The 26,294-nt window shown below is 38.0% G+C and overlaps 1 protein-coding gene across 1 annotated transcript in view; it reads right to left on the bottom strand.

Annotated features, from left to right (window-relative positions):
- Positions 1–989: 989 nt before the first annotated feature.
- The window catches only part of SMC1B (structural maintenance of chromosomes 1B), a 28,812-nt gene continuing 3,507 nt past the window's right edge, over positions 990–26,294 (bottom strand). The window contains exons 4-25 of the mRNA XM_002187797.5: positions 25,827–26,030; positions 25,194–25,432; positions 24,453–24,711; positions 23,402–23,542; positions 22,455–22,537; positions 21,758–21,965; positions 19,519–19,704; positions 17,798–17,977; positions 16,678–16,824; positions 15,957–16,094; positions 15,351–15,467; positions 12,756–12,862; positions 11,889–12,030; positions 10,945–11,090; positions 9,691–9,844; positions 8,186–8,284; positions 7,101–7,257; positions 6,194–6,348; positions 4,688–4,839; positions 4,237–4,306; positions 2,816–2,926; positions 990–2,576 (exon numbers count right to left, since the gene is read on the bottom strand). Of these exons, the coding sequence (XP_002187833.5) occupies positions 2,466–2,576; positions 2,816–2,926; positions 4,237–4,306; positions 4,688–4,839; positions 6,194–6,348; positions 7,101–7,257; positions 8,186–8,284; positions 9,691–9,844; positions 10,945–11,090; positions 11,889–12,030; positions 12,756–12,862; positions 15,351–15,467; positions 15,957–16,094; positions 16,678–16,824; positions 17,798–17,977; positions 19,519–19,704; positions 21,758–21,965; positions 22,455–22,537; positions 23,402–23,542; positions 24,453–24,711; positions 25,194–25,432; positions 25,827–26,030 (3,306 nt within the window). The 3' untranslated portion in view covers positions 990–2,465. The remainder of the gene's footprint in view (positions 2,577–2,815; positions 2,927–4,236; positions 4,307–4,687; positions 4,840–6,193; positions 6,349–7,100; positions 7,258–8,185; positions 8,285–9,690; positions 9,845–10,944; positions 11,091–11,888; positions 12,031–12,755; positions 12,863–15,350; positions 15,468–15,956; positions 16,095–16,677; positions 16,825–17,797; positions 17,978–19,518; positions 19,705–21,757; positions 21,966–22,454; positions 22,538–23,401; positions 23,543–24,452; positions 24,712–25,193; positions 25,433–25,826; positions 26,031–26,294) is intronic.

The following is a 26,294-nucleotide window of genomic DNA, read 5'->3' as shown; positions in this document are numbered from 1 at the left end:
GTGTAAAGCTTGAGAATCAAATTAGTCACTCCCCTGGCACTGCCAGACCACTCAGGCAGGATCTGCAGGGTTAGACAGAAGCAGATGCAACTTCTCTTTGCATCTATGTGAAGCCACTTGGACCAATCTCTTCCCCCAGGTGAAGCTGCCCAACATTTGAATCTGTCAAAAGTGCCTTTGAAATAGAGGGGTTTCAGTTCTCCCCTCAGCTGAACAGCAGGTGAGTTTCTGAATTCTTCAGGGGTCTTGCAGGCTTCAGTGTCTGATCCCCAAATCCTGAAGAACAGTGCTGTTCCACGTTTACAGAACCCACTGCATGATGACCCACCTGCTTTCCACTTTAGGCATGAGGATTTGTTTTTTCCTTTGTCCAGTAAGGCACAAGATCACCTGGGAAGAAAAGGCTGGAGCAGTGCTGCATCTGCAGGGCTGGCACTCCCTGACCTCTTTGTAGTGGGTTCCTGTGGAAATGTTTTAAATATTGCTACATCACAGACCGTGCTGCCTGCTGCCTTGGACAGCAGGAAATTCCTGGTGTGTAAGTTTGCCTTTGGCTGAACTGCTCCAAGGAGAAGGTGAGGCCCAGCAGTACCTGGCATTTCCCCCACCTGCATCATGTTGGCAGCAAGACGGAATTCTCACTGCAGCTGCCAGCACTGGAAAGAGCATGTGGCTCTCACCTCAGTGGCTGCAGGAGAGCATGTCCAGGGCTGTTCTTTGTGCTGATCATCACAGGTGCACCCGACAGGGCTGAAGGACTGCTCCTGTCAGGTGTCCCTGTGGCTGTGGCCTAAGGATTTCTGTTATGCCTCCTGAGAGCAGGTCAGGTTGTACTGGGGTTTTACAGGAGGGCAAGGGGTGGGTCTGGAGACCTTTCTGTCTGAACTGTGGTTTGGCAGGTCTTTACTCTCTCGTTACACAACAGCTCCTGCAGCTGCTCTAAAGTGCTGCTTTGGAAGTGGCTGGTCAGGCTCTTGTGGAGCCTGATGATCAGCTCAGAATGCTTCACCTGTTTCAAGCCAAGCAAAATCACTTGCATGGAGGTATTTATGACCCTCATTACTACCATATTTAAACCCTAAAGTCATGCAACTCCTCATTACGTGAAGTTAGGTCCACAATAGGAAATCCCACCCCATCTTGGTAAGGATCAGTTTACACCTAGCATTTGAGATTTTTCCCTTGTAGATACTGCTGAACTGTGGCTTGTCCAGCAGCCTCCTGTCTTGAGGGCCATCTATTGTATCTTCAAAAGCAGAAGAGTGAGGGGCTGTTTTATCTCCTAATATGTCACCAGATTCTGAAATAAGGCACTGATGCTGACTCATGCCATACACTTCATTTTATTCAATGACGTGTAGCAATAACACAAGTATTTGATGAACATCTGTATTCCTGTGAAACACAAAACACTCCTGCTCAGTCTTCCTCCCTGAGGCAGGATCCTCACAGGCCCAGCACAAGCCCAGGGCTCACAGCACGTGACAAGGTAGGCATGTGTAAGCAACCAACAAGACAAAAGGAACCTGCTCTGTGAACACAAGATAAAATTTTTAACAGCCACAAACTAAGGGAAGAACTTCAGGACACAGAGGTGGAACATAAGCCAGATAAAGTGATTCCAGCTTTCAGTTTTCTTTACCCAACTTAGATGAAAAACTAGATGAACTTAGATGATTAACTTCCATCTGCTTAGATGAAGAACAGCCAGCAAAGTAACTTCAGTGTAGTGGGACAGCTATATAATAACATTACATTTATATATATATATAGATATATATATATATAGATATATGTATCTATATATATATATTTCATTTGCCTCTATAGCATGACTCATTCTTTCCAGTTCTGTACGAGGTGAAATAGCTCAGAGGTGAAATTTTTCAAGGTTACATAACAGCTCTAGAGCTGCATCCCAAGTTTTTGTACAGTTAACTAACACTTGTGTAAGGTTGCAGTGGAGAACTGAAGTCTTTCTGATTGCCACAGGATTGATAATGAACAAGATAATGAACACATGCCAGTACCTCACTGGTTTAGAAAACAGGAAATAATCCTATTCTGAAGGCAAATAGATGCAGCTACAACACAAAACGTCCTGACTGGAGCAGTGAGCACCTGAGGTAGAATGCTGACACTATGGACTTTTCCTAAGAAAAACAAGAGGTTTGTTCTTATATACTCTACTTATGGAAATGAACCTGCAGCACTTCTTACAGACAAAATATTTAGAACAAAAGCTTTGGGTATCAGAGTGCACACCTCAAAAATAGCCTTGGGCTCTCACTCCTTAACAAAATTGCATCAAAGTAGCAGCTGATTCCCTTAATATTTTGCAAAACTGCTTCACTTGAAAAACGAACATTCCCCTGTCAACCTCTAACAGCCACATTCAAACTTGGGTTTGTAACAGTCAGCTGTGAACCCAGTTCCTGTTGTCACCTGCCCCGATATCACATGCACTACTCGAAGAGAGAACCTTGGCTGGGCTTCTCTGCTGTGCCCTGCTCTTCGCCCTCCGGGTACTCGGTAAGATCCAGGGTCAGGACTTGGCTGAACATGATCTCATTGTGCTGAGGAGAGGGAGGAGCAGAGCATGTAACACACTTCTGGTACTTGAAATAAGCCTTTCGTAACTATGAGATGAACTCATGAGCTCGAGTGCCCCAGAGGATGTCCCCCAAAGCTGGTACCTGCACAGCAGGACACACCCAGCCACCAACTGTGTGCCTGGTTCACTGGAGCAACGCTTCAGCTGTGACCCAGCACTTAACAACCCCACGTGCATTATTTACCCTCAATTAATTGTTACCTCAGGACACACTCCAATCAATGCATCTGCCTTGCAGTAAAACTCTTCCTTCAGGGAAATAACTATCATTTGGACCTGTTCATGTGCCTGTTCTCTAATGAAACTTGAGACCTTTGGAAAGAAACCAAGTATTTCAGTTAGTTCTGGCAACCTGAAACAATGCTGTGATTAGGGAATGGTGAAGGAAGAACTGAACTGTGCTAGCTGCAGAATTCCATCATGACTGCTAAAATGAGATATAAACCAGTTTTAAAAGCCAGGTATTTTGCATGGTTTTAAGACAACCACTCAGGTATGCTGCTTTTTGAAAACATTTAAGAAAATAATGGTTCATTCCAGTGAATGAAGCTATAAAAAGACACCAATGCCAGTGATTAACAATTTCACTTCATATAACGCAAAAAGGAAGGTGGAAATCCCTAAATAACTTTTTAAAAAAGTGTGAAAAGTTTGCTACTGGCTGTGTAATAACCTTAAATTAGTTCAGTGCAGACAGCAGCAAGTTTCTCAATGATAATGCAACTCAAAGGTACAAAATTTTAGTTATTAACTGGTGAGATTGCAATTTCCCCCAATATTAATTAAATGCTCCATAAAGGAAAACCAGGACCTTTTTAATGAGCTCTCTGCCTGCACACTTCTATCAGGGGAAAAAGCAAAATATTTGGTGTTTAAACAACTGCTTTTGTTTGTTAGGCTCTACCAAGACTGACATTGGCAGTAATGTTAGTAGAAATACTGTTCTGAAAAAGAATGCTTCCACAGAAGAAAATCTAGGCATATGTGGTAGCTTTAGGATTCCTCCCTACCAAAAATCCCCCTGTTCTGAGCCTCCCCCTTCTCCCAGGGGCTGCCATCCACAGCTGCAATCTCTGCTGTTTATGCTCCAGCCTCAGTTCTTGTTACATTGAACAGTTATTGGCAAAAAGGGAAAGACAAATTAATTTGTTTTAATCAAGAAAAGTCATGTGACTAAAATTACTGGAGCAACAGCTTAATAAAATAGTTATTAAGCCAATTAAATTAAACACTCCAGTGGCAGACTGACTTGGTTTCCACATGCAGACACACTCCTGGGTACTTACTGGAGCCAAGGGAACTCCAATGCCTTACCAATTCCAAGCAGCACAATTCCCAGGTGCCCTACAGGTCACACTGTGCCACATGGGGTTACACAACACCTCACACCTTCACACTCAGCACCACCTCCTCCCACCTTCACAATTTAGAGACCAATCAAACACACTTGGATTAAGGAATTTAAATGTTTCCTGTATCTCATAAGACTCATTACTTCATCCCTAAAGCCAATCTAATTTAAAACAGATTCAGTCAGGCTAAACAATCTCTGTATCCCAACACCCTGCAAAGGAAGTAGCCACACTTTTACAAAAGGTACCAGATGTAAAAGAGCAACTTACTTTATCAATGTTTGTGTTGTCCAGTGCAGCATCTATCTCATCCAAAATAAAAAAAGGAGCTGGACGAAAGCTGTAGAAGACAAGACAGTATTTTGCAGTGAGATACCAACGTTAATCAACATTCTAATTACTTACTCCACAGATAAGGTTGATAGTATTTTACAATATTATTATTCTTTTATTGTAATTAATATATTTTAATATTCAATATTAAATAATAGACAAGAAATTAACAATTAATATTTTAAATTAACATGAAATTCTACACTGAATATATAAAGTCATGGCAGATAAAGAATAAGGACTTCAGCAATGCTTGAACACTCCATTAGCTGAACTTTTAACATGTGTATAAGCATAATACTGTCTTTCTAGCACCTACTTGGCCAGATACTTGGAGAATACCCTAACACTTTTTTTCCTCTGGACAGTCCCAGAACAGTTATTTTACCTGTGTACAGCAAACACAAGGGCCAGGGCTGCCACTGTCTTTTCCCCTCCTGACAGACTGTCCATCGGCATAAAGCGCTTGCCCGGAGCCACGCAGTGAAAGCCAATGCCTTCCAGATAGGGCTCCTCAGGATTCTCCGGGCTAAGGAAGGCCTAGAAACAAGCACATTTAATTGTTAATACTGAGATTTAGCTAATTATTTAGGTGGGTATTTTTTAGGTTTAAATACTGCCTGAGCTAGTGAGGAAATCTGTGAGTTTGCTTCCCTTTTAGGGAACACGTTCATCCACTCAGAGCAGCAGTATCCAGTTCTTGGAGAATATGGTTTTGTTACCAAACTGGGAACCAAGAGGCTCAGTAACAAAACCAGTATGGAAATGGGGCACATATTTGTTATTTACAGACTTTCAGCTACTGAACAAACTTGATTTTATCACTTTTTATATAACTCCTTCGATTTTTTAAAAATTATTAAAGTGTTAGACTTCAAAAGCAGACTTCTTTTTTGGCCTAGAAGACAATAAATTTGCAAAATTGCCTTTTTTTGGTGAACCTAGCTTTGAGCTGGACAAAGACTGCTTTGTACTTAAGTCTTTTTCTGTACTTTGTATCTTGGTTCCCAGAGACAAAATTTAACATCATCATTTTAAAAGAACCACCATTTTTCCTAACCACTACAGGTATGATGGGTAAGATCCTTGCTAGATGGTTTATTTTTCTCATCAATAGAAGAGACAAGATAATACAGACTCTTTGCCTCTGCACAAGTGGAGACAGGTAAGAGAAACTTCCTTATTTAACTCTCATCTCAAATGTTTCCTCTCAGATCACAGACATCATGGAAGGAAACCAAACCAGCACACAACATGCTGAAGAAAAACACAAAATCTTAAGACAGACAAGAGTTCAATCCTTTAAACTTTTATGGAAGTCTATGGAATTTGACATAACCAAAGCATTTGGGAGTTCCCTCTTGTATTAACACAGGAACAGTAACAATGATAATTGTGTGACAATTTTTCTACATGTTTCTTAAAAGCTGCAAACATATTATTTCTGTTTATGTTTCCTAAATATTTAAGTGGGGTGAAGGTGCTTCAAGACATTGTACAAAACACTAGTACTAATTTATAATTTTCAGTTGTCTGTACTAATGATTATTACTAGTGTAACTTGATGTGTAGAACAATGTTATTTTTAACTGAAGTACTCAATTACATTTCACACTTGTGTTCTGATAATTTACAAGTCTGCTAAAAGCAGAGTTAAACTAATCCAAGCTGAATAGCCCCCAGTTCTGCTCACAGATTACCTCTCTCTGTCTAATGTCAAGCATACTTAGGCTTACTGCCTATTCCTTCCTGACCCTAAACTTCTGTAGTCTTTATTTCTGTGATCTTCTTCTTGACGTCTGAGAGTGTCTTTGGAAACCACAAGTGCCACTTTATTCTAGGTAACAAAGCATCCAGCATGGCCTTTAAGGCACAGCCCCTGCACACAACACACCTGAGCACTACTGTTCCTGCAAAGCTGCTTGTAGATCCTGTCAATGGCTATGGAGGCATGCTCAAAGCACTGGCTAAATAGGTCATATCTCCTTTTTTTCACCTCTTCGAATTCCTGCTTGCATATTCTGGCCTCCTTTCTGCTGGTCTCAAAAGCTATGGAAAAAAAATAAAATCACAGGAATTACTCCTTAAGAAGTCTTTGAGTAAATACACAGAACAAATATATACTGGCTACTATGAACAGCATCAAAGAAAATAGTTATTGCAGAAAAAGGAACATACCAGTATAGTGTGAGTTTCCTTCCAGATTTCAAATGCAAGACCCACAAACCAGCAAAGTTGTGATGTATTCTATCTGCTCTGTGTCACATTTCTCTGGAGCAAGGAACAATATTCTTCTCCTAATTCCTTCTGGGAACCAGGCAGGCCTAAGCAGCACCAGCACTGACCTGGGACAACTCCCAAACCCCTTAAGTTTCTTACACTGTTAGTGTCTTCAAAACCCTCTGGAGATACTAATAATTTTGCAGAAATGCCCATATGTGAGTTTTAGACAACATACACAGTTCCTTCTCTTGTCCTTTTCTTACATTTATGTAAGAAAAATTTAAGCAATTTTAACATTAAAGTCAGTACTTCTCAGAAAGTAAAAACCACTTTATGATGTCATGTGGGGAACAAATATCTTCCCAATTATTCAAACTGTATTTCAACAAACTACTCCACACTCAAGTGTATGTTAATGAATTGTTTACATATAATCAAAAAGATAACTGAGGATAAACAGCTGAGCACAAAAAAATACCTTAATATCTGAAACAAGAAAAGCCAGCAGGACCAAACCCAAGAAGAGGAATTTCAGTTAGGGGGGAATCATAGAAGCAACATGAAAGACTCAGTGTTACCATCTATTGATTCTTGGAACTTGTCCCGAGCTATCAGTAACTTCTCTCCTGCTCTCAGGTTTGGAGCAGCTGTCTTCATTAATGTGACCTCTTTAGATTTGATTTCCTGCTGCATTTGCTTCACACGATCCTCTATATCTTTATCAGATTCTAGTTCCTAAAGACAAAAACCAACACAGCAATTGAATTTGCTGTTAGGCCAAGACATTTCAATACATGCAGCAAGCATTCATGGTTCCTGAAACAATTACCCCACTCATTAATAGCTTTAACTTCAAACACAACTGAAAATGCCACCCAGGTCTTATTTCTTGCAATGAGTCTACCAGGCCCTCACTCACTCTTCTTGCCCAAGATTTTTATAGACAGGAAGTCAATTATTTTCCCCTCAATTCCCTTTTTAAAATACAACACAGGAGCAGGATTAGTGCTTCACTCCTTGATTTTTAAAGAACAGATTTTCAGTGAATTCTTTGAGGCAAGTTCTACTGATGACAGCTTCATCCCTTGTTCTATGCGTAGCCTCTGACATTTAACTATTTTCCTCAAGATTAAAAAGGAAAAAAAAATTACAAAGCCTGCTGAGAAAATGCAACCTAATGGGCTGTTAAGACAGGGACAGATGAGAAGCCTCGGTCTCTGCAAATACCACAAACAGCAGGCAAACAATCTCCCTCAGCTACTCTTGGGTTCTGGAGTTTTGAGCCTTAACATACAAATTTGTGACTTCAAGGCAGAAGGTAAAGAAGGAAAATTAAAAAAAAAAAACAAACAAAAAAACAAAAACCAAGATTGTATTAAGTCTCTCAATTCCATTTTTGTGGTTCAGATAAGCTGTAAGTTAAAACCAGTTATATGGGAATTTGACCTATCTAGAAATCCCACACATCAATGCTACATCATGAGTACAAAACCAGAGCATACACACACATGCACTTCAGCTTAGCAGTGGCTTTACCAAGTGTCACTTAAAGACACTTGGTATTGTGAAGGGTGAAGAACAAAATAAGCAACAAATAAAACACCTTTCACAAAAATAAAAATCAGACACTCCATCTCTAATAATTACAGACAGAAAAGATTACCTTTAGGTCAAGGTCTAGGGTGCTGTAGTCTATCTGAATTCTCTCTTCCCTTTCATAGATGCCTGATAGAGTCTGGGTGCCTTCTATTTCAGTTCCTGGCTGTAAGATGAAGTCCCAGTTTCCAGTTCAGAAATACAACAGTTAACTTTGAAACTCTAAAACTAATTCATTAAAAGGTTTTAAAAGTAAGAGACAGTGGTAACATGGTACGAGGTATACGTACTCCATGGCTCTTCCCCTGGCCCAAATGGAATGAACAGTTAAGAGCCCATAAGCCTAATTAACACACCCACCTGTTAAATAAAGATGAAAACATCTGCTAAACTCAGCTTGAAGCTATGTTAAAAGCAGCAGCAACCTGTTCATCACATATTTACAACACTGTACATACTGTAATCTCCTGACTGGGAAGATGTATACTCGCTAATACCTCAATCCCTTCCAAGGGAAGGTTGAAGTGTGTAAACTGAGGCATTTCTTCCACTCAAAAGAATCAAGGAGCTTCAGTTCTGTATGGCACAAGCAGAGAATCTTGTACTCCCTGTCGCCTGAATTTCAAACAGCCATTTTCCCTCAAATGAAACATGTGCTATCTCTCATTATTAGACCCCTTTCCCACCAAGACTTTTTCTCTGAACCAAATCTTGCTGGTCTTCTCTGTGAGGCTAATTAAGAATCCACATTGTTACGCCTTCTGCTCCTTGGCTTCCTCTCTTCCATATTCAGAAACAGCAAGAGTTGAGTTCCTACATCCTCGGATCACTGGCAGTTCTTGTTCCTTCCCTTCACAGACTGCCCACCCCACTTCACTGCCAGCATTTTGTCTGCTGCCCAGTTCACACCTATCCTCCAGCAAAAATACTTTTCTAAGTATTGGTTCAACAAGACTCCTTCCAAATTCACACACTTGTTTTACAAGTTCTTCAAAACCCACAGCTCATTTCTTTTGTACAGCACAGAAAGTTTATTTCTCCTCACAAAAGGTACGCTGGAAAAAAGAGGGATGATAGAGACAAGTAATAAGGAGCAGTCATTAGATAGAAGCAATGTTTCTATTTTAGCCTATCCCAGATTTCTGAGAATATCTGCATCTACTGAACACAAAAGGATGATTTAATATACAGCATTTATATTATGGATGATAGACCAAATATGATCTCAACCCTTGCACACGCCATATTTATTTTATTGCACATTTCATATTTATGCATTTCTGAACTGACCCATGTATCCTCTTTATAGTCATACCAATTTTCTTGTACAACAAAATTTTATATATTTCATGAGAGTATGTTTCAAGAACAAGCAAGAATACTTGCAAACAGTATTTCTATCTACAAGAATAAAAATAAACCCTTTTGAATGAAAGAGACCTGATCACATTAATAGAGTGCATTGGTTTGAACATCACTATGTAAGAGAAACAGTCCTGAAAGGAAACAAAAATTAAATTAATGAGTAAGTGCTTTTCCATGGTATCTATTTTCTGTAAACACTTTAAGTACCTCTACTTCACTGATGTCATCCAGTGATCCAGCCAGTAACTTGATTTTCAAGTCCTGCACCTTGCATTCAAGCAACAGATTATGTCTCCTTAATCTCATCTCTTCCAGTGAGGTTTCTAGAGCTGTAGCTTCCCTCTGCAACTTTGTGGCTTCTCTACATGCACAAAAGGCACAAAACAACTCAAGAGTGAAAACATCACTGCTAATAACATGCACTGGAAAAGAGCACGATAAATACAGCATAGAAAACAGATTCCAAGCACCAGGAGTGCTGTTTCCTCTTCAATAACCCCCATCAAACATAGGAAAATAGTACTTCTGCCATCCCCCTCTATTCTCCCAAATTACTCCAGAGGGAGCCTCAGTCTCAGTACATTGCCAAGTTCACTTAAAAGCACATTCAAATACCCATCTTTCCTAATTACAGACTACCTCTACTCTAGTGAGCATGTATGGAGAGCTGATCCTTAACCATGTAACCAAGTATCTTTTATCATTTCTCTCCCTGAAACAGCTTGATTCTTTACAACCCATTCCTCTGGTAGCATCAAGTTGCCATCAGCAGAAACACTTTAAATTATAGATAACATAAATTATTAGGCATACAGTCGTGAGTTTATAGAAAATTCCCCAAGTTTTCAGAGCCATACTGTGTCAATGTGATGGGGTTTTTAAACATACCAATGACTCCAGATTAAGGGACATCAATAATAAGCAAGCACAACAGAAATGAAGTATAAACTGTCCACAAAGGAGTTGATTTAATACAACAATAGTAGAAAAAAATGGCCTAAATGTAGTATTAGCTTAAGTTATCCAACATATGAAAAGTCTGGAAAAATAACAATGAAATTGGAAAATAAAAAAATGTTCCCATTAATCAGATCACCGTACAACTCAAACTAAACTGCGAGGGAACGTCACGTGCCACCAACAAAGCTCTAAGCTACTACAAATTCACCACAAGAGATGAGAGATCTGTGGTCAGAGATCACTACAGGAGATTATTATCTACCTAAGACTAGGTATATAGTAAAATAATTCTGTATGGTTCATGGGATGGCCCTCTTGAAATACTCTCCTTCACACACTGAATTAGAAACACTGTTAAACTAAGGCACATTGTAGATGAAAATCACTATGTCTCTAATAAATCTTTCACAAGAAAACCAAACAAGATAAATCCAAACATGTGATCAGTAAATCCCTTCTAAATATTATCCCTTTAATCATCTTCCCAGGAGTAGGAGTTACCTATTAAGAGTTAACATCATCTTTCTGGACTCTTCGACTTCATTTTGGCTTTTTGTAAGCTCAGATTTATGAGCACTTAGTCTATCCTTAAGGTGTTGCTGCTCCTCCAGAAGTTCATTAACTTTTTTTAGAAGCTTTTTCTCATCCTGCGTAGAAATATTTAGATTTTTAACTTTCCACCAAGAATCTAGATCTGGGACCCTTACTATACAGAAAGAAGGAGTTAAAGTCTCAACCCTGTTACATTCAATGAGTTACAGTGGTGATCTGAAAGGCACTGGGGAGGGGGGTTTCCCCCAATTTGTGACAATTTCATACATTTCACTTTTTGTTTTTTGTTCAAAGCTTGTATCTTCTCCTTCCCTTTTCTGTGAACACGCACAAACTTGTTTCTTCAACAAGCACCAGCTTGTTTCTTTAACAAGCATCACCAGCACAGAACAGGGTAAAGAACACTGTGAAGAAGGAACCCCTCCATATTACTTCATCTGAAAATCTGAATTGGTTTCACAGCATTATTTCTAATGTATTAGTGGCTGTAAAGTAGCTTAAAGATGTACAGCACCAGAGTTGCTTGCTCTTACTTGTAAAATCTTTGCTGACTCTGAGCCACATGCTGCTGTTTTTCTGTAGTTGTACGCTGCCTTTTCATAGCAACAGAACACATTAACTGAACAAAGTATAAAATAATACTGTACAGACAGTAATTCAAAACCTAATTTTTAGTAAGCTTATTTTTAATAATAAATAAGCATCCAAATATGGCCTTTATTCCAAGGTTAAAATGCAATATGCATCTGCATTTTCTAAGCACTTACAAAGTCAACCCTGAATTAACCCCTTGAAAAATTAATTCATAGCATCAACTACATTTATTCAAAACTGGAACTGAAAGGAAAGAATGTACTGAATTACAGAGACAGAGGAATTGTTTTTATTATTACCTTCTGTAGGTTGATTATCTCAGCTTCATCTTTATGCATTGTCTCCCTCAACTTGCTGACTGAGTTTGTTAATTTTTGTAGATGATCATGCTTATACTCCAGCTGAATGTTCAATCTTGTCCTCTGATTTTCAAACTCCAGTCTAGTCAGGGTAGAGGATTTAAAACCATTTCTTACACAGCAGGCTATTAACTGTGATCGGATACCATTACTGTATCTTCTATGTGAACACAAAAATCTGCATTACATTGATTCTACTACACCACATCCTGTGAATATATGGGAAATCACAAAGATATAGTGATACTGGTTAAACAAATACAATATAGAAAATAGCCATATCATTATGGAAAGTGACACTTAAACTTCAGCCACCATTTCATTTTAACGTTCTCCTTCTAAGATAGGAATCTGTGGTGCAAGGACACATGTCTGTGAGTGAAACACTAGGCTGAGGTTGCTTGTGAAAACTCAAGAATCTGTCTTCCTTACAAGAATATGCTCCTATACCAAACACCTGCAGTTTTCCTTAAGATTTTTTCACACACGAGTGACTCTTCATACCATTCTCAATCTGGGACAGTGCCATTTTTCAATGTGGTATTGGAAAATGATTTTTTAAATTTTTTTTTACCATAATGCTACCAAAATAGTAAATGTTACCTTTCAAGTTTGTTGCAAGCTGTTGCAGAGATCTAACTAATCCTTGTCTAACTAATCTACAGCAGTGGCCTAACTAACAGTGGCAAGGAAAACCTTCTGCATTCTCCTGTGACTTTGTGTTATTTCCTGTGAGGGAGTTTCTCCAGTTCCAGTGTGCCCAATCTAATACCAACCACTGGTTTACGTTTCAGTGACATATACTACCTTTTCTTATCAATTTCCTCTTGTTGTCTCACATGCTCTTGTTCATACACACGAATATTTTCTATACCAATTTCTTCACAGAATTCCTGGAAAACATCATCTTCAACCTTTGAAAACAGAGAAATGGAACAAAAAATGATTATACTATTTTTCAACTCACAGATGTAAAATATTCAATCACTTCATGCTACAGACTAGATTTTTAAGGTACTTCAAGAAAACTAACAACTGTCGAGGAGTAATTTGTACTTGAAATTTTCAAATAACACTTTCAGTCCAAATGCCAGACACAAAGCATATGTGCCTGTGATCTACCCAGTGTAACTCCAATCTAAGCTCTTCTTGACAGCACCTGGTCATTCTGAAGACAGCAGTCATCACAGTGTAATCAGCTTCCCTGGTTTCACCTTTCCCCAGACAGCTGAAGAAGAGAAAGCTAGACAGGACACTAATCAGATTTCTTGGGAGTTGAAGCTCAGTTCTTTATTTGAATCCTTTCAAGTGTTCTATAAATATTAATTACTATGCTCTACTATGCTCTGTTTATAGAAAAGTCATATCACAAACTCTGCCATGGAATAGCTAAATTTCCTAATTATATAGTGTATATACACTAACAAACGCATCAGTCAAAACCAATTCTAAATTTAAGAAAATATTTAAGCAGGCAAATACTAGGTACAGTGTATATGGCTGGACTGAAGGAAGAAATAGCAACAGTCCACTCCTATAAATTCCTATTTAAAAGGAAAACCAATGGACTGAACAAAATTTTAATAGAACTTTACAGGTCAAAGCCTGGTATTATTTATAGTTTTAGTATTCAAAATTTTTTAGCCAAGTATCAAATACTACATCAAACCAAGTTATACTATCCAAGTTACACTACTCTTTGGAGACTGATGATTGGTTTCAAATGATAGCCTCTACGTTTTTGTTTTTTCAAAACAAGCAAAAGAAAAGTTCTTGTATCTGGAATTCTTACATGGTTAACCATCAATGACTCCCTCAGTGTTTGCAGATGACAGGCATCTGCACTCCCTCATGCCTGCACCCCAAGCCAGACAGAGAACAGGCAGCAATTTTGACTTGTTCTTACATGTAGAATTCCAATCATGGATTAATCCCAGACTGACTGATGAGAATGGGTCAGAAGCCAGGAACTAAATTACAGATGTACGATACGGCCCAAGTTACTGCAGACAGTGCTGAGGAATGTCTCCTTCTCCAACAATATACATGTACACCAGCATCTAAGTCCTGGGCTGTGTATCTTCCAGATAAAATTGCAGTACGATTTTACCGCAGCTTATACCAGATTTATTTGACAAGAGTAGGAACAACGGCAGCTTCAAAACACAGGTAGAAATGAGGTGCCTATTTCCCCAAGAGGTCAATTACTGCCTATTCTAGCAGAACACAGCAGGAAACCTCTCTTGGCATCACATTAGGCTTTACTAACACTCCCTTCACTGAATGCCTTCAGTCTCTTCATGACAACCCTGTTCTGAAATCTGTCCACTGTCTGTTTGAACTGTTCTGGGGACCACTGGAAGATTAGTAACTTACGGGGAAACCGAGGGATGAGATGGCCAAAGTGTCTAAACAAAAAAACAGCTGAGAAACCTAAGTGGTGGATCACATTTTACAGAGAACTTTTCCTGTTGCTGATAAGCAGCAGACAGGAGCAGATTCTAAAGACAAAAGCTGTTTAGTACTGTAATGGATAATGAACTTGGTCAGGCAGGGACAGAACAAGAGCACCATATTCTCCATCACCTACACCTCAAAAGAGAGGGTGAGCACAGAACACTCAAGTTATATCACAGGCTAGCTTCATCTTCCGTGAACTGGACTCAAATATAGTTATACAACGGTCTTTACAAAACCAATAAAATACCAAAACAAGCCTCAAAACCATACAAAAAACCCAAAAGAATCTTCTTCCCACCCAGCAAAGACAAAAACCAAACAACAAAATCACAAAAAGAAAAACAAGAAAACCTCTACAGAAACAAACAAACCCCCCAAAACAGTGATATAGGAATTTGCTGATAATCATCACACACGCCTCAGCCACTCTCCCAGGGTAATCAGAGCACAGAGAAAAATCAAAAACACACACTGGTTACTTCTCAAGAGAAAGAAACCTTCAGACCATGCTATTTTTCATCTACTTTCCAAGCAGACAGGACATCCCCCAGACACGTCACCTTCAGATTTCAGAACAAAGCCCTCTTGCAGTGCTGAGTACTGTTTCCATCTCTAGAAAGCTGTATGCATTAAGGAAAACTTCATCGACTTGAGACATAGATGGATTTGGTTGGTTGGATTTGTGTTTAGCACTTGACAGTCACAGAACTTTAACTCTAGGGAAACTGATTTGCAAAGCCAGGACTCATACCTGCAACTCATACAGCTGTTGTTCACAGCTACCCTGGTAAGAAAGGTAGAGGATGTGGAGAGATTACTGGAATAATGGACAAGCCTTGTTGACAAAGCAGCTTACAAAGTTAAAAGTTGTCCAGTTCTAAACATCAGTAAAACTTCAGCTTCTATAGCATGACCTCTCAAAGCTCTGAGAGAAGGCATTACCTTGTTAATTTTTTTCTGAAACTCTTCTATTTTTAGTTTTCTTTGTACTACTCCTTCATTCAGCATATCATACTGAGCCTCAACATTTAACAGTTCACTTTGCAGTTTTGATTTTTCCTAGACAGAAAGGAAAAACATGGTAATTTTTCTCCATAGGATGATCAACTTTCTAGAAATTAAGGGACAGCTCTGTTCCAGGTTAACTTTTTTTTCTTAATTAAAAACATTAAATATTTTCTTCTCAAATGACACTTAACCACTATTACTGCCAATGTGCATGTAACAATTATAGTTTTAACAAGTGGAAAAGAAAACTAAGTACCACATAAAGTGCACTCTGACTTACAGAATTCTGAAGGTCACTAGATGATGAACCAAGCTTACCAGAAACACAAGTTTTAAAACCACAATAGAAAAAGCCTCATGTAAGTACTTTGCCATGTTTATTTTTTTATATTTTATCAATTCCTCAGTTGTAACTGCTGTATGTAAAATTTTAACTGAATTAAAAAAACTATGTAAGGAAGCAGCATTACTTGATCAGTAATTGCAGTTTAAAACAATACAATTATTAAACATGAAAATTATAAGGACTTAATATTATACCATGAAGAGATTAGCAAGATGTTTCTTTTTAATAAGGTCTAATTCACTCTGTGAATATTTAAGTCGTGTCTGAGTTCCTTGGCACTGAGCACGCAATTGCTTCAAGTCAGCCTCCTTCCGTCTGATCCTCATTAAGTCCTGGGAAAGTGTTTTTGGAGAAAAAGCTTTTTAAACAAAAGATGAAGTATTTGAAAATTATTTGGTTTTTTAGATATTAAAGCTAGTCTCACTGACATAGGCCTCATTCAAGGTACAGGCTGATAGCACAGGTCATATTCAATATTAACAGCATAATGGATTTATTTCTCCCAGGAAAGGATCCACTTGCAGATTATATTACAACTCCATCCCTCTTTAAAAAAGCCAGCACTACAGGTATGACAAATCATTTTACACTGGCAGGTTTTGGTTCATGCCAACATTCCCATGTTTACACAACCATATTGTCATTTTCATTACAAGTCTTCAGGTACTCAATGTTTTCCTGAAGGGAGCTTGGACCACCAGTATTGTCCTGTATTTCTGCCTGTGAGCTGAGAACCACAGCTAAGAACTGTGACGCAGAGTTCATTCTTAACTAGAAGAGGATGAACAGCTATTATGCCCTGTCTGCAGCTTCTAGAAGTTTTGCAAATTATACTTTTAGAAAATCACCTTCCCAGAGCTGAATTAAGTTAGACACAGTGTGACTTCTGCAATTAAGTGCTTTTAAGAGACCTACCTTTAACTCATTAATCAAGCTATCTCTTCCTTCTTTCATTTTACTAATTTCTTTCTCATCCCAACATCTAGCTTTAAATCTTAAATCACTTGATCCTCCAGAAATCACTCCAGATTTCAAAAATAACGTTCCATCAAGAGACACTGTCTGGAAGAAAATAAGTTATATACAAATAAATATGAAAAAAAGCCCAGCCAAAATATCCCATGCACTAGTGCCCAAGATATGGTAGTTAAACAAGTAACAACCACATTTGAGTTGGACTCAAATTTCTCTTTTCCAAATCTCCTAACATGAGGCATTTGAAGCAAAGAGAAAATCTGTTCCTTCCTAGGAGTAATCCCATTTTCGTATTATTACAGCTGATCAGAAAATAAAATGAAATTGTAGCATTCCCTTGCATATAGCCCCTTGTGTATACACTTGCACTTTAAAGGTGTAGAACAGACACCTTTTAAACTTAGTAGAACAGACCAAGCAACATAGTTAACAAAGTAAAGGCAAGCAGCTTCTTTGTGAAGTGAAAGTGTAAATTTTTGTAAAGAACATGGGTGTTTTTGTAACTTTATTTTAAGTAAAACTGACTTAACACTCACCTTCAACTTAAAGCTCTCTTAATCAAAATTTTAGAAGGTTTATTAAGTGAATAAAATACTATCAGCAGCAAGAGACAGGAATAATAAAGAACTGCAGGATGTGATACAGAAGCTTGCAGTCCTTAACATAATCCATACCTTCAACCAAGGTATTTTAAAGAATTTTGAAAGCATTTCTTCAAAGAAAATCTTTCAAGATAAAGTCTGTGTTTTTAAATCAGTTTTAGAAGCATGATTATTCACCCCTCTTACTTCTCATAACAAGGACCATACCAAGACCTGTATTTGGACACTAACTATCCCTTCATTTCCTCTTCCTTTTCCCAGGAAACCCCTTCAACTTACTATGAGCGGAAAAAACAGCCAAGTGAAGTATCTAGTGATTTGTTTCTATGGGATGAGACAGCAGAGTACCAACTCCGTGTTTATTTGCAATACCCCAGCATGTTTACTGAAGAATTATTTAATGGCATCAAACACATAACTGCAATGAAAAATATATGCAATAAACTTTGGCTTCTTACTTTCAGCCTTACTGGTCCATCAAATGCAATGTGTTTTGCTTCCTTAACTGTTTCACAGATCAAGGCATTCCCACTCACAAACTGAATCACTTTTTTCACTGGAGCGAATTGTGTTTGTACAACATCCACCATCATTTTAGCCTCTTTTATCTCCCTTAGCTTCTCATTAATTGGTTTAACCTGTAAAGCAACCAAGCACTGTTTAGAAACCATGTTGTTACAGCAAAGCATGTCAAAATCTGAGCAGTCTGGGGACACAGATCAATGCAACAGGGAGCTCAATCACTGCAAAACCAGGAACAGACCTGAGGTTTATGCTCTCTGTACACCACTGTCCTTCAATCTGCATGACCTATTGCATTACTATTTATGATGGCATTAAGATACAATTGTATAACCTGTGCAACAAATCAAAGGACACCAATGCATGGAGACTAAACATGAGAGTTCAGTATGTGTGTGTGGTTGCAGAGCTACCACCTTGCTCCGAGAAGCTGTGGCTGCACCATCCCTTCAAGTTTTCAAGGCCAGGGGGTAGGAGCAACCTGGTCTGGTGGAAGGTGTCCTTGCCCATGGCAAGGGTGGAACTGGGTGAGCTTTAAGATCCATTCTAAACCAAGCCAGTCTGTGATTCTCTGATTTTTGGGGTAGAGGAGACGGTCAGATAGTTCCTATAGCTGGAGCAGCGCTATGGAGGGATACAGGCTCTTTGGGAAGGACAGGTGGGGTGGGGACGAGGAGGTGACAAAGCATATAGAATAGATTGAGGTACTGAATTCACTTCAGTCTCTACTTGCAAGACTAGCCTCTGGGAATACAGGCAGGAGCCCAAGGGGGAATCTAGAACAAGAATCTAGAAGAGGATCAGGTCAGGCAAACTTATGCAAACTATGCATGTAAATGTGTGGGCCCTGGTGTGATGCAACCAGCAGAGCTGAAGGATGCCATTACAGGCCATTTTCAATGTATCTCTGAATGATCATGACAACTGAAAGAGGTGTCTAAGCATTAGGAGAAAACAAATGTCACTCCTGTGCTCAAAAAGGGACAAAGAGGAGAACCTAAGGAACTACAGGACAGTCAACCTCATGCTGATTGTGGAAAAAGTGATAGAACAACTTATCCTAGAAACTAGTTCCAGGTGTACAAACAAAATCTTGGAGAAGTAATCAGCATGGATTCACCAAGTCAGTCATGCATGATCAACAACAGCCTGACAATAAAAATTACTGGCCTGATGGACCAGGGGAGAACAGTTAATAGTATCTACCTAGACTACTGGGAGGCTTTTAACATTGCCTCTCCTAAGATCATTATGAGAGGCTCTGGATGAACAGTGAGGTGAATGAAAACTGTCTGAACAGACAAGCCCAGGGTGGTCACTAGTAGTACAAACTCCAATTAGAGGCCAGTAGATAGCCATGCCAATACTGGGCCTCATCCTGTTTAACGTCTTCATTAATGACCTGGATGATAAGGAAGAATGTACCCTCAGCATCTGCTGATCAAAAACAGCTGTGAGGAATGGCTGATATGCCAGATGGTCATGCTGCCATCCAGAGGGACCTCAGCAGGTTGGCAAAGCGGGCCAACACAAAATTCACTTCCCACACCCTGTGCCTTAACACTTCAGCTCATTCTAGTTAAACTTAAATGAGCCAGTATCAAGACTTACAAGGGTATTAGCTTGCTGATCACAGGAGAATGAAAACCATACTTACATCAAGGTAATCCAAAGCGAGAAAAGTTTCAGGTTCAGCTCGTTCTTGTTTTAGGAACCGAATGCAATCTCTTGCTACTTTTTCAGTGGCAACAACAATAGCAGTCATGTATTTGCTGAATACCTTGGTAACAGCAAGCTGGTATTTTTTATGAATAGGATGACACAGGTCAAGCAATCTTCCAAACTGAAGATTAAAATACAGAGAAATATTAGTATTTAGGACATCAAAAACGTTTTTACATTCAAGATATATTTTCCTCTTACTTCTTCAGTATTACTTTTCTACAAAGTTAGCTATGCATGTTTTTTGGAGTAAAAATACATCTAACACTAAGTAAGATCTTGGAATGACCATAACGTCTTAAATAAATAGACCTGTTACCTGCGAAATGACAGCAAGAGGTACCATTCCAGTTTCAACCCAAAAATGAAGGAACATGAAAAGAATAAAAACTACTTTTCTTGTACTGCATAGTCTAAATAAATCAAGCCTCTTCTGCCATGTGTTGAAGGAACACCTCTAGAGAGAATATTAATTTTACTTCTTTGTTGTTCATGCTTCCTAAAGACTTTTATTTCTTTTCTGTAATTATAGGCAGAGTTGAGCTTTTTCTGAATGACCAAACCTACCAATGCACATTCTGAACATTATTGCCTATGAATTCATGCAACAACAATTTTCCTGCTTCTTGACATGTAGCAACCCATCTCTTCTTGCATATCTATGGTTTTATTCTTATCATTTTTAATACATGCAGTGTTCACCCACCACTATAAGCATGTTTTAACAGAACAGAAACTATTAGATGGATGTAGGAACAGAACATTTAGAAGCTGTCATTTTTGCCAATGAAATCTAGAAGACTGATGCAAAGATTTCCTTCAGTTCTGCCAGTAACCGGAAGACAAAATGTGTCTCGACCCTTTTTTCCTAAAACTGTGATTTAGGTTGTGCTCACTCATCTGTAATTAGTACACCTGAGCATTAAGGAGCACTTCAGAAACAACTATGATGCCTCAGTATGGTGGTGCCAGGAAAACTGCTGTGGGAACAAGGGTGACTGAAGCAGGCAGCACTAAGCCTTCCTGTAACAGCATAGTTTACATAATGAATTTCACTGATCATTTCTGTTGGAAGCCATCCCATCTCTAGGTACTCTTAAATTTGCAGTTCCTACAGGAAACTCACAGAATATTCCTCAAAACCAACCTTCCCTAAGCCAATAAGGCATCACCATCTGATCCAGTTCTTTTCAAACAGGGATATAAAACAACAAGTAAGCAAAAAGAGAAGCCAATCAAGCCTTCTTTTTTTTTGCACCACCTTGCAACTTGGATGAAAAAAATTCTGAAGAGCAGCTGAAAAGAAATTTCTTACTCTTTGGAGAAAATAATAGGATCAGATGCTTGCCATGTTCTGAGGAGGTGTTTGCAGAAGACCAAGAGGCAAAAAACCAACTGAAAACATTTTTACTTTTTAGGTTCTAAAGGCAACACTGGAAAGTTGAGTAAACATTAAAAAACACCAAAAAAAAAAAATTGCCAGGTTGTATATCTCAAATGACTATGTATATCAACAGGGACCAATTACACTGAGTCATACTCAGAAGCCAACTATTTAATTGGTTATATTTATTAAAAATTCTCTATTTGAAATGGCGTTCAGTGTTGGAGTATATCTTTTAAATGTCACTAAAAAGATGACACTAAAATGATGCTTAATAAAGTAGTTAATGTCTGCTAACAATTCAGAATCAATAGACAAAACCCTTATTGGCATTACTGAAGTGTAATTTAAGGACAATATGTAACATATCCTAACTTATAAGCAAAGACAGACCATTTGATAATATAAAAATTATCTTTCAGAAGCAGCATTTGTTCTGGAATAAATGGTCTCATGGCTAACCTTCCCATTCATTTGCTCAAAACAACAAAATCCAAAAGGAGGACAGAAGAAAACAAAACTGAATAAGGAAAAAATTAATTAATTAAACACCACTAAATCACACAATAATCAAAATTACTATTTGATGCAAGCAGTAATCCCTTTACTTTTGGAACCTATGAAAAATAATGACAGCGTAAGCTACAATTCTTCCAGTAATACTATACACAAGCAAGAACGAAATTCAAAAAGTTATTCCAGACTGTCCAATTCACTCCAGCTGCTTACTCAGTCTATTGCAGAACTTTTAACTCTAAAATAAAGCATTTAAAAGAAGCCATTCCATTACCACAGAATCCGGATATAGCCTTTTTAGACTTTCCAGGATCTCTGCTCTCATCTGCTCACGCCTTCCTTCATGGTAATCAATTTTGGCATTCTGCAGTTCACCAACTATTTTGTTCAAGTCTTTGTTCACTTCAGCCATTCGCGTTGTTGCATTCTCAATTTCCTTAGCCAGCACTTCCTCCTGCTGTTTTTTTTCTGTTAGTGATCCACTTTAAACAGAAGCAAAAATAAAAAAGCAACTCACAATTTCATTTATATACAGTTTCAGTATAAATTAAGGTAATTTTGAAGTCACCTAACTTCCCAAGCAGTAAATATCAGCCAGGAGGCAAGAATGGAGCTGTGCTAATACACAACATAAATATTAATGCTCTTTAGAGCAGCAAAACTACAAAACTCTCTTGTTTTCTTGCTCAGAATTTGTCTCGTAACAGACCCATACCCACAGTAACATAACTTGTGAGAAACTAGAATTATAGAACCAGTTCAAACAAAATAGAGATTAGTCATCATACTTCCTACTTTATTTTGACAGCTAAAGTGACTGAAATATTAAGTAAAATTAGTAGATGTTAGTAAGAATTCTAGTTCTTATTAAAATTTCAAAGAAAATAATTAGAGAGGAGTAAAAACCTGTTATGTTTTGAAAATTATTAATACCCAAGAAGTCCAGTTAGCTTTTAATTTTTTACACATACATGCATATTTTAGCATATTCTTCCAATTTCTCTATGCGTTTTTCATGCTCTTCCACCTGTTCCACAGTCTGTTTAATGGTTTCCTATGCAGTCAAAATAGAATTTGTTAAAAATAAATTAGAGCAAAATGACAGCTTTAAGATATAAAGCTCTACATTCAGACAAGTACTGAGAGAGATCTTTCCTTCTTTATTACTATTTCATGGTGAAGTAACAGCATCTCTTTTGCAACAGTAGGCGCCAAGATACACCTGAACAAAAGACATAGGGAAATTAAGATTTCCAGCAAAAAAGAAATGCTACATAGCATTCTGCCCTTTTTACTCCTATCAGAAGCAAACATCAGGCATGGTAACCAAACCAAAGTGAAAAACGCACGTATTTTATTCTTACACGTCTGGATCTGCAATGATAAAAAATGTCACAATCAAAATGGCTGCAACTATATTCACACAAAAAAAGCTGCCTCTGAAGTGCATGAGACAAGTGGACACCAAGATTTTTCCGAGTACAATGCATTTTTACACACAAATGACTTCAAAACCGTTTCAGCAAAGAGGTTGCTGTGATCAAAATCCAACTCTGCAGGGTCTGAGTGTCATACACATACACAATGGCAGTGGGAGACCTCAAAGACTACACTTACAAAACCAGAGACTGATGACAGCTAAACCAATGTTCTGAGTACTTGTAAAATATCAGAGCCAAAGCTTTCAAACCCAAATCCTCAGTGTGGGCCCATGCAAACGATTTCTGAACAAATTTAGAGGTCGTTTTGCTAAACCTGCTGCAACACAGAAACCGACTCAACACTTCCAATGTACCTCTCTTCTGCTGAGGATTTGACCACATCAAAGCATTGAACATGTTTATATACAGTTACACCAGTGGGAATGACAGAGAAACATTTTTCTTCTAAAAACCTAATTCTAATTTGATACAGATACCTCAATTTCAGTTTTCTTCCTGCGATTAAGTTTCAGCCTTTCTTGATCTCCTTTATCCTCCCAACGAAGTTTTTCTAGCTGCTGGGCTAGTATAGCTACTTGCTTTCTTGCAGTGTCTTTTAGCTTTTTATACCGCTCTAACTGGAGAAAAAGAAAGAAAAAAAGAAATTCACTCCTTGGAAAGCAACAAGACTCATGTTGTTACAGCTTAAAGTAATTTTACCTACCTAAATTTTATTAAAACTACCCCATCCTCCAGAAGACTCTTCTAGCTCCTGACTGCATTACAACAACCTGTATTTTTTTAAAGTTCAATCCAAAGCTTACACCTAACAGTTCTCACCTACAGTCTTTCTTTATTACTCTTATTGTTCAGGGAAGCTTATAGTACTTCCCATGCAATCTGAAGATTAACCCTGTGTTTTTGCGTAGTCCAAAATTTATGCAGTATTTTCAGCATTCTCATGTTATTTAAAAAATTCATATAGTAAGTAAAATATAAATATTTTAAACAAATTTGCTAAGTGATGACAAACAGACCAAATGCCTCTAAAGTGCAGCGCATGAAGATTCACAAACTAAGGTAACAACCCTGTGGTTTTTCCATTAATTGATCAGGAACTATTTTAAAGAGGAGACAGTGGAAAAAGCTACCACATAGTCTTACCAACATTTGTGGCCATAGGGTTGCAAAGACAGCTTCTCTCCAAGTGAATTTACTATCAAGGGATGTATCCCTATCCTTCTCAAAGGAGCTACTCCAGTTACAGACCCAGACCTAGGGAAGATGTTATGTATACTACTAGGTCTTCACTGGTTTTCCTTAATTGATACCTCAAATTAAAAGCCAGTTCTCAAAAATCACTCACTGAGACCCTGACAAACATTTTCTGCCCTCCTCTCCCACAGTGTACCATTTTGGTTTTGCTTCAGTTCAAGGGCAAAAAGATCACTAAAAACCACAGGTCATTGGTGAAATAACAGTTTCCATGTAGTCAGGAGTATTTTTGGACTTCTCTAGTAAACAGTACTTTTGGGTCTCCTGGTTTACCTGACTTTCTCCCAGCTCAATATCTGCTGCTCTCTGCATTCTCTCTTCTTCAGTTTTCTCCTCAAATGCTCTCCATGCCTTCTCAATATCATTCAATTCCATCTCTAGTTCTTTTATATTCTGCTTTTCCTTATTACAGGTTTTCTCCTTGTCCGTTAGAGATTTTTTAGAAATTTCTACTTTCTTGATTTGGTAGGATGTGTTTTCCTTTGCTTTTATATAGAGGGCTCTCTGCTGAACCAGTGATGCCTCCAGAGTCCTAAAAGACAAAACCAGAAAAAGCCCAAAACAACGAACCCCAACCAACCACCACAAGACACAGCCAAAACATCAAAGCCACAGGAAAAAGGGAGAGAGGGAAGATAGAGAAGAGACCCTCTCTCCCCCACTGACCACATATGCAAACAATCAGTTTTAAACTGTGAGGTTGGGCCTTACACTGTGGGTATGTCCACAGAGGATTATTTTTTATATAGCCAGTGAAAATAGTAATTTAAGAAGTGAAACATAACCTCCTAAAATTTAATTGCAAACAAGTATTTATATAATGAAATATATAACTAGGCATAGTATAGGAGGATAAAACCATTTCTGGATTTTACTTCAGTGAACTGCTAGGAACTGACTTCCCAGCACTGGACTATCAACCAGATTTTTACTAGGAAATGCACACCTTCCAAGCAACATCCAGTGCAGATAATGCTTTATTCAACTATCACAGAATCTGATTGGACAACTTACTTCATTTCTTTTTCCATATGCTGCTGGTCCCTGTTTAGTATCCCAAACATTTTTTTCTTGACTTTAAATGAATCTTCTGCTTTAGAAAGAGTCTCTTTCTTTGTATAAGCCTCCATATTCTTTTCATCCAAATTGTTTTTCAGAAAGCTAATTTGTTTTTCATTGTGATAAAGCTGAAAAAGCTGCAGCTGTATCCTTTCTTCATCCAGTTCCTTGATTAACATCTGGTAATGCTCTGCCTACCAACATTAAAATTTAATCTATAGTTTATAAAAACTATTTTCCACCATTATCAGTCTAACTTCAAGGCCAAAGTGATGTAAGGATGGTGTACAAGTAGCTCTAATTCCAGTAATGGTCACTCATAATAAAACTCAAAAATTGAAGTCAATACTTTAATTAATTATACTGGCAAGCCTATACTTCCTTTTATTTATATTACATGTATCCCTCTACCTTTTCAAATGATACTAAATTATTATACAGTGTGCCATACTAAAAAAAAACTACTAGACTAAAACAAAAAAAAAGTTAGTGGGTTTGTTTTGTTGGGCTTTTTAAACACTACTGAAGTTCACAAGCAATGCAAAATCTGGCAACTTAGCATGAAAAAACGGAATAACTTTAAGGTACCTCCTCTTTTTCTATCTTTGCTTGTTTGCGTTCTGCTGCCACACTTTTTTTCTTATTATAATTAAACTGTGCATCCTGTTCTGCTTGCTCCATTTTCTTCTTCTTTTGTTCATAGTCTTCAGCATATTCCCATGAATTACTAATTTGTTCAAAAAGTTGAGTTCTATCCTTTGGCTTCTTCATTGCAATTGATTCTACTGTTCCCTAAACCAAAATTGAAAATAAATAAATTATGTCGCACCGTAGATTATTCTGATGCCCTATGAATTTAGGAGCATATAGTACATATTGACCTCTGTATTTATTTACAGTCAAAAATGTATTCCACCAATCCACAGCTGGTGGAAATGCATCTAGATTCAAACCCAAGGAAAAATTTCATGCTGAAATGAGGGTCACCTAGTCACTTAGATTTCTACAGATGTTTCTGTAAAAGGGAAAAATCTATTCTTCCTTAGGAATTTTTGT

This window comes from Taeniopygia guttata, chromosome 1A, assembly GCF_048771995.1.
Source record: "Taeniopygia guttata chromosome 1A, bTaeGut7.mat, whole genome shotgun sequence".
In the NCBI taxonomy this organism is placed as follows: domain Eukaryota; kingdom Metazoa; phylum Chordata; class Aves; order Passeriformes; family Estrildidae; genus Taeniopygia; species Taeniopygia guttata.
This window is presented reverse-complemented; position numbering and strand designations above follow the sequence as displayed.